At 35.6% G+C, this 13,936-nt stretch overlaps 1 protein-coding gene across 3 annotated transcripts in view; it reads right to left on the bottom strand.

Moving 5' to 3' along the window:
• Nucleotides 1–7,759: 7,759 nt before the first annotated feature.
• The window catches only part of LOC131428251 (inositol-pentakisphosphate 2-kinase), a 240,145-nt gene continuing 233,968 nt past the window's right edge, over nt 7,760–13,936 (bottom strand). For all 3 annotated transcript variants that reach the window (XM_058592038.1, XM_058592037.1, XM_058592039.1), the window contains 5 exons: nt 9,540–9,707; nt 9,359–9,470; nt 9,172–9,279; nt 8,828–9,102; nt 7,760–8,397 (listed from right to left, as the gene is read on the bottom strand). In XM_058592038.1, the coding sequence (XP_058448021.1) occupies nt 8,223–8,397; nt 8,828–9,102; nt 9,172–9,279; nt 9,359–9,470; nt 9,540–9,707 (838 nt within the window). In that variant the 3' untranslated portion in view covers nt 7,760–8,222. The remainder of the gene's footprint in view (nt 8,398–8,827; nt 9,103–9,171; nt 9,280–9,358; nt 9,471–9,539; nt 9,708–13,936) is intronic.

The following is a 13,936-nucleotide window of genomic DNA, read 5'->3' as shown; positions in this document are numbered from 1 at the left end:
CCGACTGACTGGCAGCGATGTGACTAGCAGTCGGAAATTAAATCCAATTACTAAACACTCCCAGGAGAAGTGCTGCTGGGCATAATATGCCAGTCCTCTATTAAACTACTCCCCCGTCGTTGCTACACATAATCATCATCGTGAGCCTGACTTAACACGGCGATATAGACATGTACGGAATGTGTTTGGAATGATAATCACATCGATATGTGTGATGATAACAACGCGAGTGTCAGGAAGGCATCGCACCTTCGCACCTACGACAGGGATCGGCACCGGGATAGCAAAGTGGCAATAGAGCAAACATAAGCATGCTGGAAGACATTCGAGGACACTCCCACAGTGGCCTTCGATAGAGAAATAAGGTTTGGAAACTATTCGGGAGTCTCTTTTTAGGCAAGGTAGGACAAATGAAAAATATAAAAGTACGCATGGGGCTTGTTATTAGAAAATTCTGCCTAAGAATTATACAAAACTATTCAACGTGAAATTTCACGGAAAGACCATAATCAGCATTTTGGCGAAAAAATTAGTTGATTTTCTGATTTTAATTACTTATTTTTTGAGACAACTAAAAAAATCTTACTTTTGCTTATTTAGATTTTTTATTTCTAATTCCCCTAATAATAATAAAATATTTGTTGAAATGGCTATTTTTTAATTGAATTCACCAATTAAACGTGCTGTCATTTCTTAACTAAGGCACACTTCATATCCATTCAACTAATTTTTTAGTTAAATTAGAGAAATAAAACGTTGTTTTCAACCAACATAAATGGTTGATTTGGTTTCTGCAATTTGCAGCTATATGGCGCTCTGTCACCGAAAAAACGTTAACACCGTAATGACTTCTAGCCACTAGATGGCACACTACTACCGAAAAAACAGTCGCGGTTATCTTTTCTATATTGGCAGGTATAAATACGATGTTGTATTGGAGAAAAAGACATAAGCGAAACATAAGCTTCCTTTTTGAAAATTTTTCTTCTAAATCGCTGTCTTCTTCATTCGACTTCGCGAAATCGACTCTCTCATTGAAAACCTTGAGCACTTGGAAAATAAAAACCGAATACACCCAAACCTCTATTTACGAATCTTATATATGTATGTATTTATGCTTACACAATCACTAATTTGCATATATGTGTATATATTTATACATATAAATGATCGCTTTTACTTCACCAATATTTTTATGTATTAGGAAATACAAATATTTGCACACATGCGTACGTATAATAATACATATATACATATATATGTAACGTAAATGGAGGTTTGGGTGTACAAGTAGTACAGCGGACGGTGTTGTCCGGAAGATTGGAAGATACAAAAAACATTATTTGACACATATGATTAGAATGCAACATTCGGAACTCACTTCACTGTTTCGCGTAAAAACATTACTACGCACAATCGCTTCAAATGCGCACAAATTCTGAAGAAAATACATTGTTCACTAACAGCGTACAGCATTTTTACATATCGGTTAATCATTTCAATATGGATATATTGTAACACATGCAAAAAAACATCTAAACAATTAGAAATTTGTTTCAACAAGACTGTTCTTTTTAGCTTTTTAATGAATTATTTTGCTTTGACACTTCTCATTAGTTTATGGCTAATAAACTTGTTAATAAAACCAATTTCATTTTTGTTTTCTTCGTGCTGTCCTTCAGCAATGATGGAGGTAGATAAATAGAAACAAATTGTTTGATTTTAATAACAAAATTTGCTTTCAATGAGAATTCCGTGTTGGATTGAAATATTGCTGGTTTGTGTCCAGAATATTCGCCAACTAAACACATTCTCTAAAAATTAGAGTTTTTTTTTCAGCAATTTAAATTCTCAATTTTAATTAATTATATAGTTATTTTGGAAATTTTGTTGTTAAAATCAACTAATTCAAAAACAGTTATACAAATTAGGCGCAGAGCTAATTTCGGTCGTTCCGTGTGCGCACAAATTCTGTATAAATACACTTTCCACTAAGAGTTCACGTCATTTTTACATATCGGTTTAGAAATTTATATATGGATAAATCGTAACACATGCGAAAAACATCAAAACAATTTGCAAGCAGTTTCAACAAGACTGTCCTTTTTAGCTTTTGTTATATTGTTTTTCTTTGACACTTCTCATGAGTTTTTGGCTAATAAACTTGTTAATAAAACCAATTTCATTTTTGTTATCTTTGTGCTGTCCTTCAGCAATGATGGGGATAGATGAATAGAAACAAATTTTCTGATTTCATTAACAAAATTAGTTGTCAATAAGGATTTCGTGTTGGATTGAAATATTGTTGGTTTGTGTCCAGGATATTCGCCAACTAAACACATTTTCTAAAAATAAGTTTTTCTCACAAAGTAAATTCTCAATTTTAACTAATTTCATAGTTATTTTGGAAATTTTGTTGTTAAAATTAACTAATTCAAAAACAATAATACGTATTAGGCGCAGAGCTAATTTCGGTCGTTCCGTGTAGAGGCTTTAACCTTAAGGTCATTCGCCTATATGAACCATAAAAACTTTTTGGCCCTGGTGCGGGATTGGGAATTGAACCTAGGTGGGCTGCATACAAGGCATCGACTAACCCATCACGCTACAGCCGTCTCCTGTACGAGAGCGAAAAAAAATATTTCGTTGGTAACAAACTCTTGAAATGAAAATGCAGTAGCTTATTGCATGTATTTAAAGTTGCAATCGTTCACTTTTGGGCACTTTTACAAAGGTCGCTTAAATATACAATTTCTATTGCATTCCTTAAAACTACGGCCGTTTCGAAATATAAAGTTATTAATATACTTTTATATCTTTTGAAAAGATTACAGACCTATCGTTCTTCAACAAAGAACTGATGTTCGCTCATTCCTCCAGAAGAACTAGTTCTATTGAGCCCTGGCCCCTCCCGAAATCAGAAACAGAAATAATAATAAAGTTTGGATAGTGGTTTTCAGAGTTTCGTGATAGTCTAAACTCCACTGCCACTGACAGTGTCAAAACTACTTAAAATAGAGATTAAAACCGGAGTAAAATAAACGATAATAATATAAAAATACGTAAAATTGTACTGGATAACCGGGAAGAGAAGAAATGCAAGTCATTTCGGCTGTCTCTTCATGTGTTTTCATATGCAGGGTACATTAATTGGCAGTTTTCATTACATATTTGCATTCGCATATCTTTTTTCCAATTTGTTTTCCCCGTTAGATACTGATCAAGTTAAAAACTAGCTTATGACGGCTCTACGTCTTAACAATAGGCTACCTGCGCAGCTCCGGAAGCGCCACCATGTGGCGTATAGCGTCTCCAGCGCGGTGCGCTGCATCGATCGCATGAAATGTCCAACAGTGTGATATCTTACAAAGTTTACAATGGTCTCTATTTTCTTCATTTACACAAACGCAACTGGAATTTTGAACACTTCTGTTCGCATTATCTGCAAAAACCAGATTTCTTTGATGAGTTTCCACAAAATTGTTGTAAATATAAAAAATTTGGTATTGGATTCGCTCGAATTTTAGGAAATTAACCGAGGCAACTGTTGTGTGTTGTTCACAAAGCGGTCAAAGGAAAGGTGTTCTCGTCAGCTAGTACACAACTGATTGGTTCAGCGATTTGATGTTTACTTTTTAAGTTTTTTTTGTAATAGCAATAATTGGATTGCATAGTTTCAAGCCATAGATTGTAAAAATCCATTCACTTTTAACAGAGTGCTCAGTGGTCCCAACCACATCAAAATACGTTTTCTGTTTGAATTTCAGAAGTTGATTTTGGGTCTTCATTGCATTCAGAAAAACTTTTGTTTGGAACTGTCTTCTTCTTTGAATAAAATCAAAGTTGTCATTAATCCACTTAGAAGTGAGTTATAAGGTTTAATTTGCATACATTCCGTGGTAGTGAATTCAAGACTTTTGAAGATTTACAGAACATGTTACTACAAAAAATATGCCGAACACATGAGCCCTTTAAAATTGATATCCCAAGTAGCAATTCGCAACTAGTTCTGATACGACAAAGTCCAAACTATGTTGAAACAAGAGCACGAATATGTTTTTTATGTTATACTGATTAAAATATGGTGACAGCATTGTTTTATCATAACATAACTAGTTACGAAATAGTTATTTAGGTTTTCAATCATAACATCTTTGTGTCATATTGATTTAAATATAATTTATAAGCTATCGTTACTTAATCCAAACATATCTTTAATCACAACAATGCTTCTAGCTACTAGTTGAAAACAAGTTTATTTGACTTCAATGGTAGCAACCCGTAACTAATTTTGATACCACTTAGCCCAACTGTGTTGCAACAAGAGCACGAACATGTTTTTTATGTTATACTGGTTAAAACAAGGTGACAGCAGTGTTTCTTTATAACGTAAACATTGAACTAACTATCATTTGTAAGTTATCGTTACTTGATTCTAACATATCCTTAATCACAGCTATGTTTTTAGCTACTAGTTGAAAAAAGGTTTATTTTCCGTTGTGAAACCATTATAAATACGTAAACGTATATGTGAATCGTTACTGTGAATTGATATAGCAATAACTTAGATATTAAAAGATTATAACATAATTTCTTCATTGATTCAGATAGTTATCGGTAGGTTTTCCCAACTTTATTATAACGAAAATGCAAACAAAACAACCTTTCTTGGCTTGAATATGGCGAACACAATATGGAGTCTCAAGAAGTGTATGAAACGTAAAAAAACCAGGATATTACTTTTTTCAAAACTACTTTTGGGCGAAAATAGTGAAAGGCAGAATAGTCATTTTTGTTCTATGCAATGTCATAAACACTTAGAAAATAATATAGGGATCGAACATCGATTGTGATAATATTATAATTCTCATGATATATGAATTTAAAATGATGAGAAATCGCGCTACTTGGAATAATTTTGAACATTCCGAACTTAGGGTTATTTTGTTGTTTATTTTTTATATCTTTATAAACAGATTTTGATTGAAGGCGCATAAAAAACAGTTAAGTAAAATTGAATTCCGCTCGACAGTTTTTGGATCGTTGTGAAATTTGTACCTTGTATCAAGTTTGTAATTTAAAGTACTCTTCTGCTTTTTTATTGATGATAGAAAAGTATTCTGGATTCATTCAATGTTTATAATGTCGATGGTGACTAAGTTTCAACTAGTTTACTTGAAAACAAGTTATTTTCAAGTTATGAAAATATAAGTTATTTCAGTATGGCATTACAACGTAACAACTTATTTTTAGCCGACTTAACAACTAGTAGAAACTGCGTTTTTTGAGTCATGCAAGTGATTAGATGTTAGTAACAATCACTCAAATATCTGGTTGCAAACTAGTCACAAACAAGCTAGTGTAAAAAAAATTGTTACGTGGGATGAGGCTCCCAAAGTGTAGTTTTTCCATCATAACTTTCTTAAACACACAGACGAAAAGGGAATTGAGGGAACCACGTGGTGGATTCACAATTTTTACGCGACTCACTGTGCTCAGGCCTTAAATAAATATGAATATACACTTCTAGAAATGAGTGTCTTAAGATTCCTTACTACACATAGCACTATAATATGCGTTAGTTTTTCCTTAGTTGTTCCCAAAACCTGTTGGGAGGTGTAAAAATGTTCTTTCATTATTTCTATCTGAAACAAATGATAACGAACGAGTCTAAAATAAAACAATTACTGGTAGATAAAAACTGATTTGTCGTTTACGTCACTTATATCATCATATCTCTGGAACTGGTAAGAATAGCCACTTGATCTTCAAACTTCACCAATAACTCAATAGTAGCTTTCAAACGAATCTAAGATTGTTTTAATTGGTTCAGCTTTCAACACACACATACGCACACAGAGAAACATTTTCCTATCTCGTCGAGCTGGTCGTCTGATCGAGCTCGATCAAAAGTCGTCTTTTTCCCTGTAATTCTATTACCCTTTATAGAAGAAGGCAGAAACATTTGTGCAAGAGTATTCAAATGTATGTAGTGAGGATGATACACATTTTCGCGCTTTAGCGAGCTATTTGTGCGCAAAACAGTTCCTTGGAGAAACCCATTGTCATTTCACTCTTCCTTATTTTATTCCCTTCCTCAACGATTTACTAAGGAATTTAACGGTTTGAAAGAGATTTTCAATAACCGTGCTATACATCATCTGATTATGCACAGTTTACATCTGCGGCTTCGACAGTTTACAATATCCTAAGATGCCCAACAACTGCTCGTAAGGATTTCGTTCTCTTTCTCGTGCCTTCAACAACAAGGATTCACTGAGTCAAAGGGATGCCGCAAAAAAGTTCAACTGTTCTCACCAGTACATCTGCAAAACATTGAAAAGAGTCGGAATAATGTGCCGAAAGAATACACGAGCCCCGGGATTTACTGACGCACAGATTTCAACGCTGAATTCCCAATGCCGCTGGTTGATTAAAAATATTTCCGGAAAAAGTTTTGTTTTGGACGACGAAAGTGACTTCCCTCTTTCGAAGACGCAGATTCCCGCAAACGATCGATACTATTCAACGGACAGTTCTACTGTACATCCGAACATAAAATATTAGTTTAAACATAAGTTTGAACAGAAAGTGAAGCTGTACATTGTCATTTCCGAGAAAGACATTTCTAAGCCATGGTTCAAGCCATCTGGGTTGGCAATCAATCAAGATGTGTACCAGAACGAATGTTTGTAGAAAGTTTTGATCCGTTTGAAATTCCAAAATTTTAGTTGCCACCCGTTAGTTCGTGAAACAGGCCGAGCAATTTCTGAGAAATTGGTGCGAGTTCCATTCCGACGTTTTTCCGATGCTTCAGGAACTGATTAAGTCACCTGGCCATTCCCGAAACGAAATCCTGGGTACGGGCCTGTATTGAACCGTTCGGGAACGGATCGGCCACCTCTAGATTCAACAGTTTCCGCAAATGCTTTTTACTTGGCAAGAATTTCAATGTGTTCATTTCCTTAAACGTACATGGCACTAACAGCAAAGATTTTTCGAAACATGAAAAAACGACACAATTGTTCCGATGGTAAGCTAATTCCTCTTTGCAGAGATATCTCTTGAAAAAATTCCGCATTATTAACTGGCCCACTGGGTAAAGAATGATAGACGTACTTTTAAAGTGAAGATGCATAACCAGGAAAAAATTACACTTGGCTCAAGACTTTTCTTATTTGTAGGTCTGGAATTCATATCGTGAATTAACTAAAATGATTAACTAAAATATTGCGAGAAGACATCAAATTATTCAAAGAAACCGTTCCTGAAATGTACACCCTATTTCTGCATTTCGATCAAATCCTTATATTCCTATCGGACGTAAAAGTTTCCATTCTGATTATTTAAAGTAATTTTTGCCTAAACTATTCTCCAAATTCAGTTAAATTAAATGGATGGAACTGATGATGTGGATTATTATTTTTGCTCATAAAGAATGCTTATGCTAAAATTGAGGTAAATCAAAAACTACAAAAACAAAATTGGTATGAAAAATCATTGTTGCCGGCGGAATCTCACAGATGAGTTCCACATCCAAACTGCCCAAAAAATAAACTTTTTACTCCCGTTAAGTTCGAAACTAAGCGTTACGTTAAGGTTCAGATATACTTTTGACTCAAACCAATCAAAATCATGTTTAAGCAACACTACCTACGATTGCTTCAAAGATTCACTGAAATCACATATTGCTGCAAATGTTGGATAAATGTTCGAAGATTGCGTTATATACTTATTTACAGATCACGAAAAAATACGATTATGCTTTATCCAAGTATATTTATAGTTTTCTAATACATTTAACAACCAGTAGTCGGTGCAGACGTGGTCATGGCAGCTATGGTAGCTCAGTATTAAAATTAAAACAAATATGATCAGTATCAACTGTTGAGTTGTGAGAAAAAACTAGTGTGTTATTCATGTACAAATTTGTGCCTTCACATTTAAGCCTGAATCTATTAAGTGTATTGTTGTAGTCAATAAATACGTTCCAGTCACACAATAGCTAAATTTAAATATATACTTTAAGATGAAGTGTGCACTTGTTACAGATTAGTATAATAGGACGTAAATAAACCCTATTTAAAACCTTGTATAAAATCTTTCTATTAGTAGGTGGTATAATAAATAGCAATTGTGATTATTTTTCTGTTCGCTAACACAATGCAATCTCAGTTCCTAGTCAACTAACAGCCAATATTGCTTGATATTACGACTATGCTTTAGTGCCTGATTTTAGACATAAACTCTCGGTATGCTCCAATGGAATCTCGTAGTAGCTCAAAATATTTTTTGTGATGTTTGAGCGATTTCGGGTCCAGATCGGTAATGGTTATTTTAGTGAGAAACTTCATGTTTTCAATACTAATGATGTGTGTTCGAGCGTGCGGTGGTAATCTGAAATTTAAAAACTGCTATTAATATTTTTGGTTCAGGTAAGCAGTATCGTTGGCAAACATATTTCTGTATAAAATGTTCAAATCGACGTATGTAACATTGAGAGATTCTCTTTGTTTACTTTTTCTTTCAATTATTGCAAAAGATTCCTGCTTTTTCCGGTAATTTCTCCAGAGCAGACTTAAAGATGATAGCTTTAGTTATTATTATCGGTAAATAATTGGAGAGAAGGATTGCTGTAATAATCAAAAGAGAATGTAAACAAAGAGAATCTCTCATTGTTACATACGTCGTTTTGAACATTTTATACAGACTTGTTCTTGAGGAAGGATTGGCATGTTCTTCAAGTTGTTTAAAATTTATGGAATGAACTGTAAAACCTAATCGAAATGCGATTCTTGGAGTTTCACATCAATAAAAACCTGCATACCTGTCCTCTTCCTGGTCGGTCAATCGTCGGAAGGTTAACATAATGGAACAATCCAATGCAGTGGCACCCAGCTGATACTTCTCCTCTTCATTCAGGTAAACATTCTTCAGTTTCTCGGTAAGAATCGTTTGTTTGCTTTCGCATTTTCCGACATCTTCTCTGCTAGAGCAATGCTCAAGACAATCCAAATATTTTTCATATAACTCGTCCACATATTCGAATGAATCACCCGAGCCCTGTCGAAGCTTATGTCGGCCAATGTTGGCTAGACTCGACTGAAAGTAACAAGAACAATGCTTTCCAGATGCTTAGGATAATCTACATTATTTCCACGGCTGACTAACCTTGACCAGAAGTTGTACGTTCAGGATTTGCTTAAGCGCACAGTTTGCCGGTAGAAACTGATAGTTGATTGGATTGCAGGTACGCTGATGAAGGAGATTTTTATCCTTCTGTTGTGGAGGCATAAAAAAAGAATCGTTCAAAAATAGATTCAGTTTCAAAGCATTGAACAAAAATCCAATCCCTCACCTTTTTTCTATCTTTCCGAATTGTTAGCAGCTTTCGATCACAATGCTCTTCGTAGCAGGAGAAATCCTTCAGTAGGATTTCCTTTATCAAGTTCATAAAAATGGTTTTTCTTCTGAAAAGAATAATAGAATTCGACTATCAGTTGGTCTATCGGTGCCACACAGCATCTTATTCAACGCACTCTTCTTTGGTGCGTCCGTCCCGTTGGAAGATCTCCTTCAGGATTCGATTGAAGACAAACTTCTCCTGCTTCTCGTCGTAAACGATGCGACCATTCTTCAACACCCTCAAGTTGTTCTGCGGTGCTCCGATGAGTCCCTTGATGGCGTGTAGCATGCGGATAGATTTACTGGGGAATATACAGAGAAAATTGAGATATCAAAAGTTGCTTCTATTGTTATTTGGAATTTTAAATAGTAAAATCTAAACTCAATTCATAAATTGTGCTCGAGGTTAAAATAAGAAAAAACACAATTCCGAAGCACATTGTTTTCATAGCACCAGTGTCTTCAATCACTCGATCCATCAGATTAAACAAATGTTTTCTTTTTTGAGATCTACGAGGGAAATTGGAATACCAAAAAATTTTTAAATACTGAAAAATACTAAGTTAAATGTGAAGTAAATCCTGCATTTGCATAGTTTGGCAGATTCTAAACCTTTCGATTACTACTTTTATCCCTTCATTGACACAATATTTCTAGATAGGATATTTTGAACCGTTATTTCGACCTAACGCAAAGAGCAAATAAAATATATTCATCCAACGCCCATCCTTTCTCGATCTTTGCTCTTTCGGGAACACAAATAGTCATGTGCAACCGCACTAAACTTCAACAGACATGTGAAAATTCATCGTTTAACCGTTTCCTCTCACGGAACTCCAAAATTAAAAATACTCATATCCATCATGCGGTTACTTTGATACGATGCAAGCAGCGCCGCACTGCACACAGAGAAAACTGCCGCAAATCGTCGCTATCAATTTCACCGCCCATAACTTTTCCGTACTTTTCCTTTATTCAGATCACAGAGCAGATTCTAAACCTCAAACATCCAAAGATGTGTCCCGCACTTGATGAAAAATAGAGTAGAAAATATTCGTTGTACCCTCACGACGATCACCGGGAATTCACATGACACGAAGCTGGTGTATATTTTTACTTATAATTAGTGAAGTAACATGGGTTCAAACATGAGACGACGCTATATTTGTAACACGTCCGTCCAGTTGATGATTTCGGTTAGGAAACGTCCTCTGAAGCAGGCCTAGTGAGTGTCGTTCTAGCCGGTGGAGGAGCTAAAATTTGCACATAGTTTTAAGGCGACAGAATTTTAGAAGGTGATGCGAATATTTTTTTTTACTCCGCCATCAATTTGAGTGTACATGTATGTCATATAAATAGTCACTAAACATAAAAAAATTACAAAAAAAGCAGACAAAATGATCAAAAGCAAAAAAAATTGCTGCAGATTTTAAATAATACGTTACAGCATTACATGGTTACATTTCTCTAGTTCGGACGAAACCTCGAACCCTCCCTTTTGATGGAGTCCATCATTTGCTGGATGTCCACGACTACCCCGCCGCTTGGTTGAAGTCACTGCTTCGAAATTGCCCGTACTTTCCGATTCATCGAAATTCCGGCTCAAGGTAAATAATCCTCCAGTTTGATGACAAAATCGATCTTGTTGGTAGCATATCAATCCAGAACCACCTTGGAGCTGACCGAATGACTCCGTCCCTATGCTAACGGATCAACGACAATATACGCATTTTTCTGACATTCTTCGATGTAAACTTGGATGTCATCGTCGAGAATGTGACGAATGGTTTCGTTTTCTGAGCACAATTGCAAATTGCTTGTCAAATCATGAACTTCTTCGCGAGCTTGTCGCCAAACACAAACATGAATCTTCCCGATATACTCCCCCGTTCAGTCGCGAAGTAAAACTTTTGATCTGGAAGCTGCTGAAAATCGATTAAAATGCCAAACTAAAAGAATTAAGATTACTTCGTTAATAGTTAAATAGAGAAAAATTTGAAATTTTTCTTCAAAGCATTCCAAGAAATTTATTTTTCAATCTTCTCTCTTTATTGTAGTTCCAAACAAAGTCTCAAGTACCTCGAATAAACCGAGGCCTGAGTATTATATACCATCCGACTCAGTTCGTCGAGTACGTAAAATGTCTGTAAGGAGTGTATCGAAAATAAGCTATCCACTTACATTTGTGTTGTATGCATATATTTGTGATGGTTTTTTATGCTCAGATCATAGCATACTGTGCTTTTGGCTGTCAGCTTTCGTTTGTTTACTTGTTTGTGTGGTTGAAATTCTGCGTTTTCAAAATGTCGCGTATTGAAAAGGAAGTGAAAATTAAGGTTCTGGACACATGGCTAAGTGAGAAGGGTATTACTATGCGAAAATTGGCGAAGCGGTTTGGAATTCATCCTGCCAGTGGTGAAACCATCATTAATTAGTTTGGGAAACACTATTCTTTGGATGTGCTACCAGGAAGAGGCAGAAAATCCGGTTCTTTCAACCCGAAACTGGACCAGAAAGTGGTATCTCTAATCATGAAGAACAAATCAATGTCAATACGTGATTTGGCCAAAAAAGCAGGAACGAGTGTCGGAATGAACGGTATCAAGACACGAAATCACCTGAAGACGTACAAGAAGCAGAAAATCTCGAAACAAAGTGTAGAACAGAAGAAGCGAGCAGCAACAAGGGCCCGGAAATTGTATTCGCGTCTTTTGCAGTGTCCGGATGCATGCGTTTTGATGGACGATGAGACACAATACTTTACTGTCGTCGTTGGGGAGGATGTGAGCGATGCGGACAGGTCGATTTTAGTGGAAAAATTCGGTCGAAAGGTACTGGTATGGCAAGCAATATGTTCCTGTGGTTTGAAGTCAACTATTTTTTACACTACCGGAACTATTAAAACAGAAATCTATCGATCTGAGTGTCTCTAGAAGAGATTCCTGCCTTTATATAAGAAGTATAGTACACCTCCACTGTTTTGGCCGGATTTAGTGTCAGCTCACTATGCAAAAGCCACTCTCAATTGGCTTGCGAAAAGGGCATAAATTTCGACCCATCGAAAGTAACTGGGCAATCGTGAAGAGGGTTTTCAAGAAGACTGGTAAGGCAGCTGGGAACATGCAGGACTTCCAAAAACAATTGGGCTCATGCGTCCAAAAAATGCGATGCAACACTTGTCCGGAACTTGATGAAGAGCGTTCGATCAAAAGTTCGAAAACTCGCGAAGGAATAACTTACATTTCATCCGGTTTTCATTATGCTCAAGTTTAACCTCGTACAATAAAGGATCAATTTTTAGTTTGAATAAAATATCGTTTTTTATCATAATTTGAAAGAAAAATTTGTGGATAGCTTATTTTCGATGCACTCCTTATGTATAAAAATTTCTGTGCGCTCAATTTTCTCAGAGATAGCTGAACTGATTTTAACAAACAAAGATTGAAACAGTATGTTTTTTATTCCCATACAAAGCTACTGAGTTTTATTCGAATCCGAATACCGGTTCTGGAATTATACATACTTTCTTCAGAGATGGCATGACCGGTTTTAACAAACTACAATTAAAATTAGAGATGGTCCAAAGAGTTTTTTGCAAAGAACCGTTCAGTGATGCAGAGTACTATTGAAAGAACTAGTTCTCCCGGGCCATTCGTTCGTTCTTTTCATAGTTGGTTTGTATGTTCAAAGAATACACAACAATTTAGTTTTGTTTGGTTAAGCGAGCAAAAAAAAAGGTCCCACAAATTAGAACGAAGCTTTCTTATTTGAAAACAACCGCGAAATTCGCACGACTTTGAACTGAGAAACTACCGTTCCGATAAATGAACTATTACTCATTCATTTTCTAGTTCTTTTGAACCGTTCGCGAACTCCACACAGAAAAAAAAAATTTTATAGGTGACATAATTCTACAAACGATATAATTCACAACTACTTAATATTTCAAATGACACAATATTCCACACGCTCCGAATGTAATTTACACTCGGCTACCAAGTGTCGCTGTATGGATTTATATGGATCAATAATTCAATGAACAGATATGGGCTCTGTGGTCGAGTAACCGATGTGCTTATGATCTAATGTTTCTCGGTTCAAGTCACGCTGCTGCTATCGATCTTTTGTTTAATATTTTATTCGAATTCAAGCCGTGTAATTTTCAAATCACACAATTTTACATGTTCTTAAATATAAGTTTGTGTAAAATACGACGTATCATTTATGTACATCTTATTAGATGTAAAATCACAAGATTTTTTCTAACTGTGTAGTTCAAATGAACGATCTTATAGTTCCATACAAAACTCATTAATATCATCCAGTTCCGGAATTACAGGGTGAAGAGTGATAAAAATTTCATTCCATCGCTCGAAGTGGCTAAGCAAAAACCTGTTTTGACCTAGTGGTGTAATGATGCCTTTCTCATACTACGTATATTTTAAAAAAATCGGTCAAGATCCTAATTTTGTGCTCAAGGGTTAGCTTAATTTTGTGCTCAGGGCTTCATAATGTCACTCGATTCTCTCAG

Source organism: Malaya genurostris, chromosome 2 (assembly GCF_030247185.1).
Source record: "Malaya genurostris strain Urasoe2022 chromosome 2, Malgen_1.1, whole genome shotgun sequence".
Taxonomy (NCBI): Eukaryota; Metazoa; Arthropoda; class Insecta; order Diptera; family Culicidae; genus Malaya; species Malaya genurostris.
Note: the sequence above shows the minus strand (reverse complement) of the source record. Positions and strands in the feature narration are given on the sequence as shown.